Source organism: Scyliorhinus torazame, chromosome 4 (assembly GCF_047496885.1).
Source record: "Scyliorhinus torazame isolate Kashiwa2021f chromosome 4, sScyTor2.1, whole genome shotgun sequence".
NCBI classification, from domain to species: domain Eukaryota; kingdom Metazoa; phylum Chordata; class Chondrichthyes; order Carcharhiniformes; family Scyliorhinidae; genus Scyliorhinus; species Scyliorhinus torazame.
In genome coordinates, this window is record NC_092710.1 from 259,754,755 (window position 1) to 259,776,876 (window position 22,122).

General features: G+C 44.8%; 1 protein-coding gene across 7 annotated transcripts in view; it reads left to right on the forward strand.

The window, feature by feature from the left end:
* map7b (microtubule-associated protein 7b) overlaps positions 1–20,427 on the forward strand; it is a 284,290-nt gene extending 263,863 nt beyond the window's left edge. For all 7 annotated transcript variants that reach the window (XM_072499672.1, XM_072499677.1, XM_072499670.1 and 4 more), the window contains 2 exons: positions 10,377–10,600; positions 18,279–20,427. In XM_072499672.1, the coding sequence (XP_072355773.1) occupies positions 10,377–10,600; positions 18,279–18,289 (235 nt within the window). In that variant the 3' untranslated portion in view covers positions 18,290–20,427. The remainder of the gene's footprint in view (positions 1–10,376; positions 10,601–18,278) is intronic.
* Positions 20,428–22,122: the final 1,695 nt, after the last annotated feature.

Below are 22,122 nucleotides of genomic sequence, written 5' to 3' on the forward strand. Positions count from 1 at the left end.
TCCTGAATCATAATCAACTGTCACTTGAAAGACTCCCACATGTCCAATGTTGATTTACACTCGGACAACTGCACCCAATCCAAATTCTTCAATTCCTGTCTAATGTTATCGTAATTTGCCTTTCCCCAGTTTAGCACCTTTCAGATCTGTGTTTTTTAACACAATTTACTATTTGGTAAATGTCCATTAGATCATTTACCATCTTCTAGGCTGAAACATCATTTGTTTCTCCAGTTATTCCTCATAAATTAACCCTTTTCAAAGGATCAGTTTTGGGGCACTTTCCAAGGGCTTGTCTTGGTGGCCAGAATGGGGCACATCATCTCAAGATTTGGTATGTCTGATTGGTTGACATTCTCTGGCTTAGATTTAGATTTATTGTCACTTGTATCGAGGTTGAGTCCAGGCAGATTGTTCCATGCATGAAAAAACATAGGACATAAGATAAACACACAATGTAAATGCATAGACATCAGGTGAAGCTGTTGGGCTTTCTTTCCTTATACTCTTTTCTCTGTCCTTTCTGTGGCTCTGTTCCAATTATGGCAATCAGTGAGTTTGCCCTTCTTTCTATGTTATCTATGTCCTAATGCTTAGAGTCGCCAGGTATCAAATGTTACCACCACAAGTTTCAACCGGCTATCGATCAAAGAGCCAAACACCAGTTAGTTAGTTCAAGGTCAAGGGTACTTTATTTACACACAATTAGTCATGCAACATAAACACTACTAGTTAACTACACCTATCAACTAAGAGAACCTGTACTTAACTTCGGGCACCCGGCTTAGGTCAGAAAATAGTGGCCGGTGTTCAATTCTGGATCTCTCGGGTCCAAAGGAGTAACTGCTGCTCAGCTTGGCTCATCCGTCTGGTAGCGAGCGTTGAACTTGTACTTGCTTCTGGTGTTGCTGCACTTGGAGATGGCCGTGACCAGGGTACCAGGGCCGAGAGCGAGCGAACATGTGGCGGACTCTTCTTCTTATACTTAGGGGTTTTCGCGCTCTTTTGGGCGGTCCTTCGATTTGGGCCTTACTAATTGGGTGATCCCTGATCACTCCGTTTGATTCCTAACCAATAAGTGGGCAGAGATCTGGATGGCTGGGCGTGTCCCAAGCGGTCACTGACCCCGTTGTTTGCGTTTCCCTTGAACAGGGAATGGTGCGGAAATGTCTGGGACTGTCCCGGTTGCTCGAGTACCAGTCCTTTGTCTTGGGGAAGGTGGGCCATCAAATGCTAATCTGCCCCATTAAAATGCTAATTGGACGGAGTTTCGATACTGTCTGGACTTCTTGCTTGCAAATATGCATTTCAGGCTCTGAGCTTGCCTGAGTCTTGGCTTGTCCATTTTACCCGCTAGGCTTTGCGAGTTTCTCTGTACCTAGTTGGAAGTGGCCATCCCAGATGGCTACAATGCTACAGTCGAGAAGATGCATGGAGATTTCAGTTCAGCCCATAAGAGGGTCATTCAGGAGTTTGGTAACAACAGGGAAGAAGCTGTTTTAGAATGCATGTTCTTCTGTATCTTCTGCTTGATGGAAGAGATTGGAAGAGAGAATAGCCTGGGTGGGAGGGGCCTTTAATTATGCTGCATGCTTTCCCAAGGCAGCAGGAGATGTAGAATCAATGGATGGGAGGTGGGTTTACATGATAGGCTGCATTCACGACTCTCGTAGTTTATTTTTTCAAATAAATATTTTACTCAGGCATTTTCATAAATACAAACCAAAGGAGAAGAAAAATCTTACAACATTATAAATAACCAACACCCACACTTTCCCCAAACCCCGCTCCCCCCCATCCTGCCTTCCCCATTTTAACCCCCGCTCTTTGCCGACCCCTCTTTCTCCTTAAAGAAGTCAATGAACGGTTTCCTCCTCTGAGCCAACCTCTCAACCGATCCCCTCAGGTTGAACTTGACCTTCTCCAGTCTCAGAAATTCCACCAGGTCACTCACCCACACTTTGGGTCCCTCCACCCAAGCAGGATCTGTCTCTGGAATATCAGGGAATCAAAGGCCAAAACATCGGCCTCTTTCACCCCCGGAACTTAAGACACCACAAATATCGCTACCTGTGGGCTCGGGACCACCTTAACCCCCAGCACCTGGGACATTACGTCTGCAAACCCCTGCCAGAACCCTTTAGCTTTGAAAATGCCCAGAACATGTGGACATGATTCATGGGCCTCCCGGCGCACTGCCCACACCTATCTTCTACCCCCTCAAAAAACCTACTCATTCCCACTACCGTCCTATATGCTCTATGAATTACCTTAAACTGAATGAGGCTTAGCCTTGCACACGACAGCATGGTAGCACAGTGGTTAGCACAGTTGCTTCACAGCTCCAGGGTCCCAGGTTCGATTCCCGGCTTGGGTCACTGTCTGTGCGGAGTCTGCATGTTCTCCCCATGTCTGTGTGGGTTTCCTCCGGGTGCTCCGGTTTCCTCCCACAGTCCAAAGATGTGCAAGTTAGTGGATTGGCCATTTAAGTGTCCAAAAAAGGGTAGGTGTGGATACAGGGATAGGGTGGAGGTGTGGGCTTGGGTAGGGTGCTCTTTCCAAGGGCCAGTGCAGACTCGATGGGCCAAATGGCCTCCTTCTGCACTGTAAATTCTATGCCTTCGGGCCAAAGTTTGGGAGGTTCTGATATATGAACAGAAACCTTGGCAGCACCGTCATTTTTACTGTCAGTACCTGTCCCACCCGTGACAATGGCAGCACAACTCGCCTCCTAAAGTCCCCCTTCATCTGCTCCATCAACCAGGTCAAATTCAACTTGTGCAACTCCACCCAACCCCGCGTCACCTGAATGCCCAGGTATCTAAAGTTCGCCTCCACTACCTTAAATGGCAGCTCCCCTAATCTCCTCTCCTGCCCTCCGGTCTCAATCGGGAACACCTCGCTCTTTCCCACGTTCAGCTTGTACCAAAGGAACCGGCAAAACTCCTCCCAAGTGCATCTGAAATGTATAACAGCAAGTCGCCCGTGTACAATAAGACCCTGTGCCCCCCCCCCCCCCCCCCCCACCCAATCCCTCAACCCCCTAAGCGCCATTGCCGTTGGCTCTATTGCCAAGGCAAAGAGAAGTGGGGAGAATGGGCACCCCTGCCTCTTCCCCCGATGCAGCCCAACATATCCCAACCTCAATCGGTTCTTCCGGACACTCGTACAACAGCCGGATCCAGTCCACAAACCCATGCTCAAACCCCAACCTCCCCCGGATATTCCCACTTCACCCAGTCGAACGCCTCCTCCGCGTCCATCGCCACTACCACCTCCACTTCCTGTCCCTCAGGAGGCATCATAATTACATTGAGTAGCCTCCTCGCATTCACCGACAGCTGCCTCCCTTTCACGAACCCTGTTTGGTCCTTGCCTATCACCCCCGGAACACAGTCTTCAATTCATGAACTACGTTCAATAGTGATATTGGGCGGTATGACCCACACTGCCCTTGATCCTTGTCCTTTTTCAATATCAGGGAGATGGATGTCTGTGATAGTGTAGGAGGGAGTTCCCCCCTCTTCCTCGCCTTGTTGTATGCCCTTAGAAGCAGTGGCCTCAGTTTTCTCCCCATATGGCCTATTACAGTGGCAACGGCTGACTCAAGGTTGAGGGAGGGTGAGAGACACAAGGGTGGTCACCAGGAATGTGCGGGGCCAGTCAAGGGTTTTTGTTCATTTAAAGGTTCTGGGGGCTGTTGTGATGTTTCTCCAGGAGACCCACGTGCGCAAGCGGGATCAGGGCCATCTTCGGAAGGCTTGGGTGAGCCTAAGTCAGGATTTGACTGTAGGACACGAGGGATGGCGAATCTCATGAATGAAAAGGTCGTTTTTTGTTCGGAGGAGGTAATAGCAGACGTGGGCGGGTGGTATGTTATAGTAACGGGGGTATTCAAGGAGAAACAGGTGGTGTTGGTGAATGTATATGCTCCGAATTGGGACGATAAAATTTTCATGAAATGGTTGTTGGCAGCGCTATCAGACCAAGACACCCATCATCTTATTATGGGATATGAACTGCATGTTAAACCTGAGGATAGACCGCTGAAGGTCATTTGTCCCAGGGGTTTATGGCAAAGGCATTAGTTGCACCTATGGAGGAAACCGGGGCGGGGTTTCGCTTTTCTCCTCAGTACATGATGTGTTCTCCAGGATTGACTACTTTTCGTTCTTCTCCTCGGTACATAATGTGTTCTCCAAGATTGACTACTTTGTCGTGAGTCGAGCGCTGTTGGCAGGGATGAAGAAGTCTGAGTACTTGGCGGTGGTCATTTCTGACCATGTCCCACATTGGGTGGACCTGTAGTTGAAGGGAGGCTGGGGGCGTTGCAAGGGGTGATGGTTAGAAGTAGGGCTAGCGGACCTAGGGTTCTATGCAATGAACTCAAAGGCTATCCAGGATTATATCTTGAACAATGACAATGACAACTCACCCTCAATACTGTAGGAGGTGCTGAAGGTGTAATCAGGGGAGAAATTATGGGCGGGACCCTCTGCCAGGCCGCACAAGTTTTCTGGTGCGGAGCACCCCCGCCAGCAGCGGGGTTCTCCGATCTGCCAGCTGACCAATGGGGTTTCCGTCAGGAAATCCTCGGGCATGGGTGCACTGCCACCGTAATGGAGAATCCTGACAGCGGAGAATCCAGCGCTAGATCTTTCAAGGCACATGTATATGCGGAGACAAGAAAGGAAAGGGAAAACTGGTAGATGATATCAGATAGGTACTTTGCAGATATGTGAGCGTCTATCCCCAGAATTACTAGCAGATAGGAAAAAACTGCAAATGCTCTCCACAGGTGGGGCGTTGGGACAGGTGAGGCGAGCTAAAGGGCAATTTGGATTAGATTTGTTTTATTGTCACGTGTACCAAGGGTACAGTTAAAAGTATTGTTCTGCGTACAGTCCAGACAGATCATTCCATACATTTAAAAAAAAAGGACATATACATAGGCACAGGCATTGGATGAAGCATACGAATGCATTACGACTCAGTAGAGAAGAGATCAAATCAGTCTTTAAGAAGGTAATTCAGGAGTCTGGTAACAGCAGGGAAGAAGCTGTTTTTGAATCTGTTAGTGCATGTTCTCAGACATTTGTATCTCCTGCCCGATGGAAGAAGTTGGAAGAGTGAATAACCCAGGTGGGAGGGTCTTGATTATGCTGTCCACTTTCCCAAGGTAGCGGGAGGTGTACACAGAGTCAATGGATGGGAGGTGGGTTCGCGTGATGGACTGGGCTGTGTTCATGACTCTGTAGTTTCTTACTGTCTTGGGCTGAGCTGTTGCCATACCAGGCTGAGATGCAGCCAGATAGAATGCTTTTTATTGGTAATAGCCAATGTGGACATTCTGAATTTCCTTAGTTTCCTGAGAAAGTATAAGCGCTGTTGTGCTTTATTGATCGTAGCGTTGACGTGGAGTTGAAGCCAAATTTTACCACACAGTCGAGTGCATAGGGAGTATAGTAGGGGACTAAGTACGCAGCCTTGTGGGGCCCCGGTATTGAGGACTATCATGGAGGAGTTGTTGTTGTTTATCCTTACTGATTGTGGTCTACGGATCCAGTTGTAGAGGGAGGAGCCAGGTCCTAGGTTTTGGAGCATTCATATGAGCTTGGCTGGGGATATGGTGTTGAAGGTGGAGCTGTAGTCAATGAATAGGAGACGTAGGAGACCTTGTTGTCGAGATGCTCCAGGGATGTGTGTTGGGCCATGGAGATGTTGTCTGCTGTGGACCAGTTGTGGTGGTATGTGAATTGCAGTGGATCGAGGCATTCTGGGAGTTTGGAGTTGATGTGCCTCATCACCAGCCTCTTGAAGCATTTCATAACGATCAACGTCAAGGCCACCGGACGGTAGTCGTTGAGGCACATTGCCTGAATCTTCTTCGGCACCAGTATAATCGTGGTCTTCTTGAAGGGAACCTCTGAACGGAGTAGGAAGAAGTTGAAGATGTCCGCAAACACATCGCCAGATGGTCCACGCAGGATCTGAGTGCACGACCAGGGAGGACCTGTCGCTTTCCAAGGGTTCACTTTCAAGATGGCCGATGTGACTTTTGAAGCTGTGACGGTATGTATGGGTGTGTCCGAGGCTGCTGGGGCAGTTGACAACAGCTTGATGGTTTCCTGCTCGAACTGAGCACAGTATGCATTGAGTTCATCGGAGAGGGGTGCACTGTAGCCAGAGATTCTACTCGGCTTCGCTTTGTAGCCCATTATGTTGTTAAAGCCTTGCCACAACCGACGAGAGTCCGTGACGTTAGTCTGTGACTCTAGCTTGGTCTGATATCGTCTCTTGGCATCCCTGATGACTTTGCGGAGGTCGTACCTGGATTTCTTGTATAGGTCAGGGTCACCTGTCTTGAACACCTCAGTAAGGAGTGAATCTCCCGATTAAACCATGGTTTCCAGTTGGAGAACCTATGTACTAACTTCTTTGGCATGCAGTCTTCTACACAATCGCTGATGAAACCTGTGACGGTGGTGGCATACTCGTTTAGGTTGGTCGTTGAGTTCTTGAGTATGGACCAGTGCATTGACTCCAAGCAGTGACGTAGGAACTCTACTGTTGCTTCAGACCAGCACCGCATTATCTTCTTACCGGATTCTATCGCTTCAGTTTCTGCTTGTATGGCGGGAGAAGGATCACGTAAGGTCCATAAGACGTATGGTACGATTTTCTGAAGTGCGGTCAGGGGATGGCTTGGTAGGCGCCCTTGATTTTTTTGCAGCAGTGGTTGAAAATGTTGCCGCCCCTGGTGGGTTGAAGTCTCCGGTCACAATAAACAATGCCTTCGGGTATTCTGTTTCACTGTTATTTATAGCGGTGTACAATTCGTCAAGCGGCGCCTTCACTTCTGCCGTGATAATGGCAGAAGTGAACTCCTATGGAAAGTAATAAGGGCGGCATTTCACAGTCAGGTATTCCAGGGAGCAGTAGTTCGCCAGGGTTGCCATATCCGAGCACCAGGAGGAATTGATGAGGAGGCAAACCTCTCCACCCTTCGCTTTGCCCAATGATGCCGACAGTCCATCCGGTGTATTGAGAAGCCATCAATTTTTATGGCACAGTCCAGTGAGGCAGGAGTGAGCCATGTTTCCATGAAACAGAGCACACAGCAGTCTCTTACTTCCCTCTGAGAGGTAAGTCTAGCATTAAGCTCATCCAGCTTCTTTCCGATCGCTTGGACGTTTGCCAGGAGTAAGCTAGGGAGAGGAGTCTTGAAACCGCGTTGTTTTAGTCTCGTCTGCAGACCGCCGCATTTCCCAGCTTCCTCAGTCAGTGGCTGCTTCTGGATGATCCCGGGATCCAATGGTAAAAGTTTGTCCTTGTGGAAGGTAAGTGGTTGCGTCTGGCGGGGTCCGGGGCGCTGGATGAGTATGGAGAGAAGGCAAGTCGGTTCCTTGCATATCAGCTGAGGAAACGGGAGACAGAGAACGACATTGTTCAGATTCGGGCGCGGGATGGGAGGCTGGTGTTGGCTCAGGAGAAGGTGAATCTCTAGAATGAGATGTCATAGCGTTAGGATAAGAGGTACCAAATTTAAAGGGTTGTGAATCTGTGGAATTTGCTACTCCAGAGGGCGGGATAGTAAGTAAATTTAAGGAGGAATTAGACAGATTTTTAATTAGTTATGCGTTGAAGAGTTATGGCGAAGGGACAGGACAGTAGAGTTAAGGTCAGGATGCGATCAGCCTTAATCGAATGACGGAGCAGATTCAATGGGCCAATTGGCCTAATTCTGCTCCTATATCTTATGAACTGATAAATGGGATATTAGGGCCTGCTATGACAAGTTATACAGGTCCGAACCGCCTGGATGAGAGGAGTATGGTGGAATTTCTGGGGAATTGGGGTTTCCCAAGGTGAGGGAGGAGTTGCGAAAGAAACCACACACTCCGTTGGAGTTGGAGGACATGAAGGAGTGAAGGAGGCACTGAAATTGATGCAGATGGGGAAGGCATCAGGGCCTGATGGATTCCCTGTGGAATTTTATAAAAAATTTGTAGATCAGCTGGGATCTCTGTTGTTGAGGATGTCCAGGGATTCCTTTGAGAGTAGTGTCTTGCACAGTCGCTCGGGCAGGCGACGATTTCTCTACTCCTGAAGAAAGATCCCATAGGCTACGGGTCATACCGTCTGATCTCCCTGTTAAAAGTGGACGCGAAGCTTCCAGCTAAGGTGCTAGCATTAAGAACTGGAACCTTGTCTCCCAGAGATGATGGGGAAAGAACAAACGTGATTTCTAAAAAGGCGGAGGTTGATGACAAACGTTGAGACGGCTGTTGAGTGTGGTTCTTATCCCTGGGGAGGGTCCGGTTCCGTAGATCAATGATTCGCTTAATGGGTACAAAGCGTTCAACCAGGTCGAGTGGGACTATCTGTTCGCGATACTAGAAAAATTTGGGTTTGGATTAGACTTTGCAGCATTGGTGGGCTGCTGTATGCGGCCCTATTTGCGAGTTTGCACTAACAAAGTGACTTCTGAGCCTCTTCATCTATACCGGGGCACTGGGCAGGGATGTCCGATGTACCCTTTGTTTATTGCGTTGGTAATAGAGCCACTAGCTATGGCGCTGAGGACTTCGAAAGGATGGCAAGGAAACGTTAGAGGGGTGGAGCATAATGTCTCGCTATAGACCAACGATTTGCTATTATATGTTAGGAATCCAGAGACGTCAGAGGGAAACATTATGGGATCTTGCAGCATTTTGGGACCTTTCTTGGCAATAAGCTAAATATAGGAAAGAGCGAATACTTTGTGTTTGGAGCACCGGTGGGGAGAGGGGGGTTTACTTTCCGGTTATCAGGAAGTAGTTTTCCTTATCTGGGAGTCCAGATAGGAAGGTACTGGGGGAAACTCAGAGGTTGAACCATATAAATCTGGGGCTGGATTCTCTGCACCCCGACATCAAAATCGCATTTGGCGACGTGGGGGGGGGGGGGGAGAGAATTCAGTTTCACGCATGAAATCAAGACCAGCGATTCTCCGCCCCCGAAAAGCGGCGTACTTGGGGAGTATGCCGCGATGAGTATCCAGCACCTGAGGCCATTGCCAGAGGCTCGCCCTGCTATTCTCCGCCCCTGACCAGCTGAATTCCTGATGGCATGGATCTAATCTGATCCTGCCATTCGGGAAACTCGGGAAGCGGCTGCTGACTCAGCCCGCGACCATCACAGTTGGGGTGAGCCGACGGAGGGCAGGGGGTCCTTATTCAGGACTGGAGTTCTTCTGTGCGGGCGGTCTGGGTCAGGCGAGCGGCCAATCAGGGGCACTATCTCCGTGGTCCAGGCCCACGCTCTGAGTCCGCCATGGAGCACGACGCGGCCACTGGAGGCCACCACCGTGCGCATGTGCGGCCTCTGACCCGGAACGGCGGGCGGCCTTATCGGCAGCTGGAGCTACGAGCTCCACGACAGCTGCCTGCTAGCCCCTTGCAAGGCTGTGAACGTGTGGCCTTTTGGCGCTAGTTTTCCTGCCGTAAAAGACCACAGTTTTTACGATGGCATGGGGATATAGTCCAGATAACGGAGAATCCAGCCCCTGGTGAGGAAGGTCAAGGCTGATCTGCAAAGGTGGGACGGTCTCCACTATCCCTAGCAGGCTATTAAGATGAATATCGGTTGTTAAGATGAATATCTTGTCGAGATTATTTTTATTCCAGTGCCTCCCGGTGTTCCTGCCAAGGCATTTTTCAGAGAAATTGATCTGCTTGTGACTGGGTTTATTTGGGCGGGTAAGGGCACGAGGATCATGAGGATGGTGCTTCAGAGGGAGAGGCAAGCAGGGGGCTTGGTCTTGCCGAACTTTCAATAGCTCCTCCGAGTTCCCGCACCACTCCAGCACCTTTACAGCTTTGGTGCCCAATAGTAATATTGAAAGAAATTTGGAAACAATGTCATTTTGCAAATTAAGTTGAGATATGTATTGTACCATGAACAGAATAAATTCTGGCAAAACTGAAAATATGAATTGCTGAACCCACTTCTGTGAAAGTGTTTTGATATAGGTCATTTTTTAAAGATTAATTATTTTGTGAAAGTGATGCATAACTGATGAGCTACACCTGCTCCTAGTGAAGTCTTGTCATTGGTAATTTGCTAATATGTAACACAATCTCATACTCAAATTTGGAGTCCTATATGTAAAATAAACTTGCAAAAATGGGAGTGTAGCAACAATTTTTCACCTTTCAGAATAAAACCGTTTTGGGACTGCTATTATGTTGGCAGATTAAGATCTAAAATGTATTAACACCAATAAAATGTTGATAATCAGAGCAAACTTTCTAGAACATTGCTTGATCTTGGTATCTATCCCATAAAATATTTCTGGCTTGGCTGATCTTATTTTTTTGACCACTATTCTCTAGTCCTGTTACTGAGAAAATCATTAGAGAGAATGGAGTTTCTGTGCAGAATGAAAACTTTGAAGATTTTATTGACCTCTCGCTTGGAATAAAAGCTACCAGAATAGCCACAGAAACCAGTAATGATGAAGTTGGAATTCCTGTGAAGCCAATTATTGCATTTGAGGAAAATGGATCTATGGAGTTATTAACCAAAGTAGATGGCATTCAGGCTCAACAAACAGCAGGTAAGTAGTTATCTGACTGCACTGTGAATAAAAGTTTAACAGCGATGTATTCTTGATGATATGACTGTGTTATTGCAGATCCAGGTTATGAACAACTCAATGTTTGAAGACATGGCCACCATTGTTTTGTTTTTTCATTTTCTTTATAAATTTAGAGCACCCAATTCATTTTTTCCAATTAGGGGGCAATTTAGCATGGTCAAACCACCTACCCTGCACATCTTTGGCTTGTGGGGATGAGACCCACGCAGATACAGGGAGAATGTGAAAACTCCACACAGACAGTGACCCAAGGTCGGTTTCAAACCCGGGTCCTCAAGAGCTGTGAGACAGGAGTGCTAACCACCGTGCCGTACCTTTGGCCACCATTAGTAAGGTATTGATGATCCATGATTGATTGAAGTTGGAGAAACAGAAATTTCATTGAGATTGTATGGTTGGAGGAATTTCATTGTATGGAGGGGTAAAGCCATGGGAGAATTTGAATACTGGGATGAGAATTGTAAAGTCCAGACTTTGATAGGCAAGAGGCCAATGTAGAACAGCAACCATTGGGTGGGACTTGGTTCTGATCAGAATACCGGAAGTAGCTTTGGCTCAAGGAGAATGGAAAAGGGAGAAAATATGTTGGAGGGAAGTAAAGCTCGGAGTCTGTTCTCGACCACGTGGTGTTGTAAAAGTTGCGTTTATTTTGGAATTGCTTTGTGCACACAGGAGAGGCAAGTTCTGCTGCTAGCTTTAGCTCGCAAAAGCCAGCTCTGAACATAGTCAGAATTACACACATTTTTTTAATGTTCTTTCAGATTTACAATTAGGCATTTGACATCATCAATTCGGTCGCAATAATACAAGGTGATCAGTATGCATATTTCCTGGTTTCTTTAAGGGGAAAACGATCAGCTAACACAATGCTTCTTTACAATCTCCTGGATTCTGTTCAACATATTTAACTTCTGGATGGGGGTGTTAATGTGTTTGCATCCCCTGCACTGGGCTGGACAAGGAATCCCTTACAGACAGGCTGGAGCCTTGAAGTGGTTCTTCTTATACTAATGCCCTGAGATGATTGAATTATCTCCAGTGCAGGTGACTTCTAAACATTTTAACCCCTTGCCTGCTGGTTTTTCCCTTGACCTGTGCTGTTATAATACTTGAGACATCTTTATTATTACTTGCATCAATTCTGACACACATATAACATTTTCTTTCGCTAACAAAATAACACTGTTTTGGTTTAGCATCCGAGAAGTATATAATCTGAAAAATATGAAATAAATGGTTAGCGAACCAATGACCATGGGCAAAATGCTGGATTATCACTAGAGGAACAAAGGGGAAGATGAATCTTTTTCACAGAGTGGGTTATTAGAACATGGGATGTTTTGCATGTAGCAATAATGTTATTTATCTGGAAATTGAGTACTAGAAAAGCAAAAACCTAATGATATGAGGAAAGGAATGCAGATCAAATTAGCAGATAGCTGCTTCTGGCAAAGGTGAATTGGACTGTGAATAGAAACATAATAAATCGGAGCAGGAGTAGGCCATTTTACCCTTCTCTCCTGCCCCACCATTCATTATGATTTATGATCACAGTTGATCATCCAACTCCGTAACCTGTTCCCACTTTCCCTCCCATATCCTTTGATTTCTTTAGCCTCAAGCTATATCTAGCTCCTTCTTGAAAATATGCAATGTTTTGGCCTCAACTGCTTTCTGTGGTAGCACAGGCTCACCACTCTCAGGGTGAATCAATTTCTTCTCATTTCTCACTTCAGTCCTAAATTTTCTACCCCATTTCCTTAGACTGTGATCCTGGGTTCTGGATTTGCCCGCCATCGGGAACATTCTTCCTGCAGCTACCATTCCTAGTTTCTATGAGATTTCCCCTCTCCCCTTCATTCTTTTAAACTCAACCAATATAATCCTAACTGATTCAATCTCTCCTCATATGTCAGTCCTGACACCCTAGGAATCAGCCGGGTAAACCTTTGCTGCACTCCCTCTATTGCAAGAACATTTTTCCTCAGATAAAGAGACCAAAACTACACAGAATAATACAGGTGTGATCTCACCAAGCCCCTGTATAACTAGAGGAAGACATCACTGCTCCTGTACTCTAATTCTCACACTATGAAAGCCAACATACCATTTGCCACCCTCACTGCCTGCTGCACATTTTCAGTGACTGGTGTACAACGGCACCCAGGAGTCATTGCACATTCCTTTCACTTAATCTATAGCCGTTCAGATCATCTGCCTTCCTGTTTTTTCTTCCAAAGTGGATAACCTCGCATTTACCCACATTATCCTGCATCTGCCATGCATTTGCACACTCACCAATCTTGTCCAAATCACACTGAAGCATCTTTGCATCCCCATCACAGATCACCCTCCATCCCAGCTTTGTGTCATCTGCAAATTTGAAAATATTACATTTAATTCCCTAATATAAATAATTTAATATACATTGTGAATAGCTGGTGTCATAGCATTGCTGTGCCCCACTGGTCACTGCCTGTCATTTGGAAGAAGACTCATTTATTCCTGCTTTGTTTCCTGTCAGCCAACCATTTTTCTATCCATCTCAATGCACTACCCCCAATCCCATGCCCTTTAATTTTCACATTTAATCACTTATGTGGGACTTTGTCAAAAGTCTTCTGAAAGTCCAAATAAACCACGTCTACTGGACCCCTCATCAACTCTACTAGTTACATCCGTGAAGAATTCCAGTAGATTTGTCAAGCATTTTTTCCCTTTCATAAACTAATGCTGACTGTCTGATCTTTCCACTATTTCCAAATGCTCCACTGTTAAGTCTTTTTTTATAAAGGACTCAAGCATTTTCCCCACTACCGATGTCAAGCTGACTGGCCTTTAATTCCTGTTTACTCTCTACCTCCCTTTTTGATTAGTGGGTTACATTAGCTATCCTCCAATCCGTAGGATCTGTTCCAGAACATATGGAATCTTGGAAGATGACCAAAAATGCATCCACTATTCCTAGGGCCACTCCCTGGGGATGTATTCTGGGATGTAGGTTATCACGCCCTGGGGATTTATCAGACTTCAATCCCATCAATTTCCCCAATATCCAAAGATGTGCAGGTTAGGTAGATTGACCATGTTAAAGGGGAGGCTGTGGCATCTTGGTATTGTCGCTTGTCAAGTAACACCGAGACCCAGAGTCTCCAATGATCCAGAAACCCAGATCAGGTTCAAATCCTGCCATGGCAGATGGTGAAATTTGAATTGTGGTATTAAAAAACATGAAACCATTGTCAATTGTCGTAAAAACCCATCTGGTTCACTAATGTCCTTTAGGGGAGGAAATATGTCTTCCTTACCTGGACAGGCCTACATGTGACTCCAGAGCCACAGCAATGAGGGTGACTCTTAAATGTTCTCAGGGTTGGGCAGTAAATGCTGGTCCAGCCAGTGACTCCTACATCCCATGAACGAATACATTAAAAAAAAAATTAATTGTCCCTTAGTGTCCAAAGGTGTGCAGATTAGGTAGGGTTGCAGGGAAAGGGCAGGGGAGTTGGCCGAGGTGCTCTTTCAGCGGGTCAGTGCAAACTTGATGGGCTGAATGGCCTCCTCACTGTAGGGATTCTATGGATCATTTCCTTACTAATACTGAAAACCTTCAGTTCCTTTCCCTCACTAAATCTTGTGTTCCCCAACATTTCTGGTACGGTATTTGAGTCCTCTTTTGTGAAGACAACCAAAGTATGTAATTAGTTGGTCAGCCATTCCCCAGTTTCTGACTGTAAGGCATTTATCCTCACAAATCTTTTTCTCTTCACATATCTTGAGAAATTTTTACAGTCGTTTTTTATGTTCTCCGAAAGCTTATTCTTGTATTCTATTTTCCCCCTTCTTCATCAATCCCTTTGGCCTCCTTTGTTGAATTCTTAACCAATTTGTGTACCTCTTCCTTGGACCTAATGCTATCTCTAATAATTTCCCTTGTAAGTCACGGTTTAGCCACCTTTCCTGTTTTATTTTTGTGCCAGACAGGAATGAATAATTGTTGCAGTTCACTCATGCGCTCTTTGAATGTTTGCCATTGCCTATCCACCGTCATCCCTTTAGGTAACGTTTCCCAATCGATTATAGCCAACTCGCCCATTATACCATTATAGTTTCCTTTATCTAGATTCAGAACCTTCGTCTCAGAATCAACCACATTACTCTCCCATCTTGATGAACAATTCTATCATATTATGGTTGCATATCCCCAAAGGGTCTCGCACAACTAGATTGTCAATTATTCCTTTCTCATTACGCAATATCCAGTCTAGGATGGCTGATTTTCCCATTAGCTCCTGTTATGTACCTGCGAATATATTCATCATGGTTCTGCGGCAACGTGATGTGTGGTGACGTCAGCAGAGTGTTTGTGTGGCCTTTGAATCTTGATTGTACAAGCAATACCCTTCATAAAGCTTGCATTGTGTTTACAAGAATCCAAAGTGTGGGCACTTCCATACCTTTTCCCAGTTCCTCAGCGTATCGGTCCAAAAAACCATTCCATGCACACTCCAGAAACTCCTCCTCCTCCTCTACGGTATTATTACTAATTTGATTTGCCCAATCTGTGCAGATTAAAGTCACCCATAATTACAGATGTTCCTTTATCGCATGCATCTCTAATTTCCTGTTTAATACCATCCCCAACATCACCACTACAGTTTGGAGGTCTATATACAACCCCATCTAATGACTTTTGCCCCTTGTTGTTTCTCAGCTCTACCCATACAGATTCCACGTCTTTGGAGCTAATATCCTTCTTCGCTATTGGGTTAATTTCCTCTTTAACCAGCAATAAAATCCCACAGCCTTTTCCTTTTTGTCTCCCTAAATACTGAATAGCCATGTTTCCCTAATCCTGACTATATTATACCCGTTCACATCTATTTTTGGACGATTAATTCATCCACTTTATTCCGAATGCTCCACGCATTAAGGCACAGCCTTGATGCTTATCTTTTTAACATTCCTTGTTCCGTCCCATTATCTTTCACTGTGGCCCTGTTTGATTCTGACCGTTGATTTCTCTGCCCATCATTTCTTATTCCACTTTCTGTATTTTGTTCTTATCCTTGTTTCCGCCCCCCCCGTCTCTGACTCTTTGCTTAGGTTTTCAGCCCCCTGTCATTTTAGTTTAATCCCTCCCCAACCACTCCAGCAAATACTCCTCTGAAGATATCAGTCACGGTCCTGCCCAGGTGACCTCCCCAAGAACTGGTCTCAATGTCCAAGGAATCTGAAACCCGGCCCTTCACACCATCTCTTCCACCACATACTCTTTGCTATATCCAACTATTTCTACTCTGACTAGCACGTGAAACTGGTAGTACACTTGAGGTCGATCACCTACCTTTTGAGGCCCTATTTTTAAACTTACTTCCTAACTCCCTATGTTCTGCTTTTAGGACCTCATCCCCTTTTTTACTTGTGTCGTTTATACCAAAGTGCACCACGGCCACCAACTGTTCACCATCCCCCTCCAGAATATCCTGTAACCGCTCTGAGATATCCTTGACCCCAGTACCAGAATAGCCACTGTATATTTATAATTTCTATAATTCTATTAATTAAATCATGAAATTCATCTAGCCAGTATATTAAAACCAATTGCAGTACAGCACAATGAAATAATTGTGCAGACTTGTGTGTTCGTATGTATTAAATCGCACCCTGTTATTTGCCTATTACCCTATGCTAACTGCTGTCATTAGCACCACTTTTCTGAAATCAGACTGATTTTGATAAGAAATAAAGCTAAAAATATTGGGATTTTGAGTTTAAAGATTAAATGCAGATTTGGTTATATGTGAATTCTATTCCACTTGTTTGAAAGGTGTTTAGTGCAGTTTAATCTTATTGTAATGCCGCCCATCATCCAGTCTCCTTGTATTAATAGAAGGAAAACGTTACAACATTTTAATGAAATTGGTTGGTGAATATGTTTCAAAAAAATCTATTTGCGTTCAACAATGTATACCTACGTTCAATGATAATAAAAAAGACAATTTAATAATCTTTATTATTGTCACAAGTAGGCTGACATTAACACTGCAATGAAGTTACTGTGAAAATCCCCTAGTCGCCACATTACGGCGCCTGTTCGGGTACACTAAAGGAGAATTCAGAATGTCCAATTCACCTAAGAAGCACGAGCTGGATTCTCCGAGCATCCACGTCAAAATCGCGATCGGCGCGGGGCTGGAGAAAGGGCGTCAGACCCAAAGTCCGGCGCGCCAGTCCCCGGAGAATCGCGTGCACAGTCCACGCGGCGTAGTTCAAGGGCCATTGACAGGCCCCCGCGGCGATTCTCCAAGTGTAACTGGCCGAGTACCCGACGACGTGGGTCTCCCATGGTCCCACCCGTCGGGAACTCGGCGTGGCGGCTGCGGACTCAGTCTGTGGCCGCCCTGGTGGAGGGCGGGGGGGATCCTTCCCTGAGGAGGGGGGGACTCACAGATGGCAAGGCTATCGATTGGGGGCCACCGATCTGCGGGCATGCACGATCTCGGGGGGGGGGGGGGCAGGCCCAGGCCCATCTTTTTGGTGCCATTCTGCGGTGTGGGTCCGCCATGTCGCGTGGGGAAGCCGATGCAAGCCACCGCCGTGCGCATGCGCAGATGCAGACCCCCCCCCCGGGAGGAGCAGGGCCTCTAATCAGCAGCCGGAGCTGCAAGGAGTACTCCGGGGCCCTGCCTGCCCCCTCCAGGTAGGAGAATCCTCCAGGACTTTCCTCCAGAGTGATTCACCCCGTTTTGACGCTGGAGTGGAGACATAGCCCCATTATTGGCGAATTCCACCCCAGGTCTTTCAGGACTTGTGGGAGGAAACCCACACAGACACCGGGAAAATGTGCAGACTCCGGACTCCTCACAGACAGTGACCCAAGCCAGGAATCAAATCCGGGTCCCTGACGCTGTGTAGCAACCCTGCTAATCCCTGTGCTACCGTGCCGCCCATATTTAAAATACCATACTTATAATTCAGCTATTTAGTCAATGGCAAGAATTTTTTTAAATAGAGAATAGCAGTGCGATCAGAAACAGATTTAATTCCCTGGGTTTACAATGTGTTCAGTGTGTACCTGTATCAAATAGACAATGCATCGGATGGATGTAAAATACTTCAGTCAACCACCGACCTGCACAAGACAAAAAAGATGAATTAAGTCTGGCCAATCTCTGCACTTAACATTTGTTCATGAGTGATATTGGTCAAGATAATTACTTTTCTCAAGGGCAATTGGTATGGGCAATAAATGCTGGCCCACATCTCGTGAATGAATAGAAAAATGCTGCATTATGAAAAGAACCTTGAAGAGAAGAATAGAAGCAGAGAAGTATGAAAAAACACTAGTAATTGCCTCTATACGTTTGTGGTAGCCTAAATGTGTGTTTTTTGCAGAGTTGATTAATGTAATAAAACTACCGTGCGGTTTCGGAGATTGATTAATGTACCATTTGTCAAAATTATACTTCTGGAAGGGATGTTTCAGGGCATTGCATTTATTCTCGAGCCCAACTCAATTTGGGCTTCTGTCTTCATCTGATAACTTCGAAATTTTGAATGGAGGTGTGAATTTCTATTTCATAAATATAACTACTTGCTCTAACTTTTAAACCTCTTTCTATATTTCTTCCAGAAGTGATTTGAAAATGTTGAGCAGGAGCAACAAAAGCGTGGTGTTCAATAACACATTCACAGCAACTGGGATTCTGGATTCTTCTTGTTTCATATCATGAAGGACTGAAGTGCAGCCATTTTACAATCCCACATGTAATTTTTTAAAAACAAAACTAGAAACTAACCATGACTGTGAGAATGGAAGTATAAAAGTGTAAGATGTGGGTAGAGGAATTCATCATTGCTAACTGAACATCTAGTTAATTCTGTTCACTGGTTAATCATCCTTAGTATGCATTGTATATAAACTGCTTTTCCAACATGTTCCTTCAGGGAATTGGCATTCTTCTATATAATATGACAAGAAATGAGAATGACAAATTTGTGATGGTGAAGGGCAGTATTTCAAAATTAGCAGTACTTAACATTTTTCAAAAACCTATTACTTGAATTAGCCTTGTTGCGCTGCAAGTAGTTGATAATGAGGCCATATATATAAGAACCTATTGTTTTAAATATGGCACAGTGAGCTCTACAGAGTTAGATGTAATCCCTTTAAATACTAAGCAGACCCTTTTGTAGATGCTTCACTATTACCACTGATTCAGAAATTATTTTTTAAACACCAGGTACAACAGAAAAATGTTGAAAATAGTGTTTAATAATTGGATTCTAATGGCAATTCTGTGAATGGTTAATAAAGCACCTGTCGTACACACGTTAAGGTATTTATCACAAGGAAACTTTGGGGTACTTAGCCATGCCAGTGAAGTGTCTCAAATAGATTGACTATATATATATATATAAACAATATTAATTCAACTTGGAGTGCGGTCAAATAGTTGTAATGCCTTATGATCTGATAGAGAAATTTAGATGATGCTACTTAAATGTGATGAACTTTCAATTGCCTTATCAGATCATGAGACTTGAGTATAAGAGATATATGGAGTCTTTGCTTTTGCTCGTTTCAGAGCAAGAAATTTGTACCTGGAGTTTGAGATGCCATTCCTTCTGTGACTTTCGCATACTAGATTTTGAGTCTTTAAATTTAACTCGTTTGTAAGTTACTGCACAAATGAAGCTCATGACTTCCATCTCATGTTTCGAAATTGCTGCTACAGAGCATGACTGTAAAACCTTGCACTTTCTTTTCCTCTTGAATACTACTGAAATTATTGCAAGCCATGCTAAATATGACCAGATATCAGGTTATTTTTTTCTCATGAGCATTATGGTTCAAATACCATTATGCAACATTTTCATAGTTGATAACTGCATGAAATTAGTATGTGAAATAAGTTAATTTAAAGCCAGCTGGTGTACATTTTGTGCATAAAGAAAGGCTTAGTCTAACTGTAAAAATCTTCATCCACCCGCAAGTATAAAAAAGCCATTTAGCAATTTGTTCAGTAACCGTTGTATAGCTGCATATTTTGTTCTAATTCTTTTTTCGGTATGATTTATTCATCCATGTATATAGAAATTATTTAAAAATGGGGAAAATTCTTTAATTTTCTTTAGCTTTGTTTTAATCTGTATAGATGGTGTACAAAAAGTTATTTTGCGTTAATATTTTTAGATTCTAAATTGGTTTGCAGTTGTAATGTGATGATTGTCTCAATAATCGGGCAGGTGATTTATTGCTGATTTAATTTTACCAGCAGAATGTTCTGAATTGATTTTTTTTCTAATACTGAGGATACTGAAAATTGAAGGTCTTTGTACCCCTTTCCTGCCTACTTTAAATATACAAACAATGAATGAAATGAATTGTATATGTTTATGAAGGGGATGGCGATATTGCCAACAAAATGGTTTCTAGTTAGAGTAACTAAGAGGTTCAGAAAAACCTGCTCAAGTTTAAAAGAAAAATGCCCCTTTGTTTTCCACTTTCTCTGCATTTTCCAATCTACCCAACTTTTGTAGCTTCAAAAGATAATCCTCAAAATTTGTTGGGGACAAATTTGGTAACTTGCACAAACAAAATGCAATAAAATAATAGTTTCTGTAGCTACTCTGTACTGCAGTTTTATTATTTCTATATATACAGCTGGTTTGAAAACGGTGCCTTGACCAACATTTTGCACCATTTTGGCTAATACAATTGGATTACAGATAATACTATTTATTCCAAAAACATTGTTAATAAAGAATGGTTCATTGTGTATTCATTATGGATTTTTGTGTTTTAAAGTTTATCTACCAAGGTAGAACAGAATTCTGTTGAGTGCTGGTATTCACTCCTATTTGTGTACATAATGACTGATCCCATTCTTGCTACTGTGGTATTATTCCTCGTTATTAAATCCTGTTTTTTTTTTTTTTTACAGTGCATTTTCAGCTAAACTGAGACTAAGCCCAGTACTTTCCCTTTTCAGAACTTTAGTATTCAACAGATCTCTGTGCCAAGGGTACAGCCAAGCTGTCAGCCAATGTTCTGCCACACAACATAGGACAGGGACCAATATTATTTGTAATGAAAAACATTTGGCAGTAGAAATGTACAAAGCAGATTTGTTTGAATTATATTTTTAAAACTGTGACTTATAAAGTTTGCTCTCGATCACATTATATATAATTTATTCAGTTTGGTTTTGTTCATGCCCCTAGTGTGTTTCTACATAATTTTCCTGAAATGAATTCCCTGCTTTTGTGAGGGCCACGAAGAATCCAGCACGAGTTTCAAGGATACAAGAAATAACATTTATTTACAATAACATATATATTTATATATACACACACATAACAGCAGCAACCTCACTTGCTGCTTACTCCTTCCTGCTAGTTTCAAACTGGGCAGCTTTATTTATACAGGGAGACTGCTAATGATTTCTCCGCCCCCCTCATTGGGGAAGCTCATACTCCCACAGGATTGTGGGATTGTCATTAGTCCCCAGCCAAATGGTAAGCAGGCAGGTTATAACATCCCCCCCCCCCCCCGAAGTCCAAGGAATCCACCGAAGACCCTGGCGAAGGAGGGCGTCGGACTCGTTTTGCCGCAGGCCGGACACCATTTGCACGAGGCGCTGGATCGGGCGGCGTGTAACGAGATGGAGACCGGCGCTTCAGTGATGAACGGCGTAACGGTTGTACATCCACGGCCCGTGGGCCCGAGGATTCCCCCTCTGATGCGTCCTGTGTCTCCATCTCGGAGTCAGAGTCTGCTGCCTCTGTCATCTCGGTGTCTCTATCTCCGCGCGGTTCTGTAACGACCTGCGCAGGCTTTGAGTGAGGCACCAGAGGAAGATTGTGAGGACTACTTTCCATTGTCTCTGGTCTCTGCGGCTGTAGAAATGATCTCCGGGGGCAGGGAACCTTTGGAAGGGAATAGCCTTCTGGACCGAAGGTGGTCTACATGTTTGCACTGGAGACGACCCTGGGCTTGCACCTGGTAAGATATAGGGCCCGTTTGGCGAATGTTTACGCCAGGGACCCACTGGGCACCCCCCAGCAAAATTTCGAACGAACACTGGGTCACCGGGTGCAAACTGCCGAATTAGCCGATGCCGAGAAAAACCCTGTCCCTGCCGTTTTTGTGTGCGGCGTACTTTTGCGCCAATGTCCGGAAAAACCATACTAAGGCGGGTGTGAAGTCTCCGGCCCATTAGGAGTTCTGCGGGAGCTACCCCAGTCACCCAGACTGCTTTTTTAGGCCTCGTTTGAATGTCTGCACTGCGCGCTCCGCCAACCCATTTGAAGCCGGGTGGTAAGGGGCAGTGCGGATATGGCGTATGCCGTTCATCTTCATGAACCTCGCAAACTCCTCACTGGTGAATGGAGTGCCGTTATCCGTGACCAGCACCTCGGGGAGGCCATGTGTACTAAAAGACAAATGCATCTTCTCAATTGTTGCGCAGGAC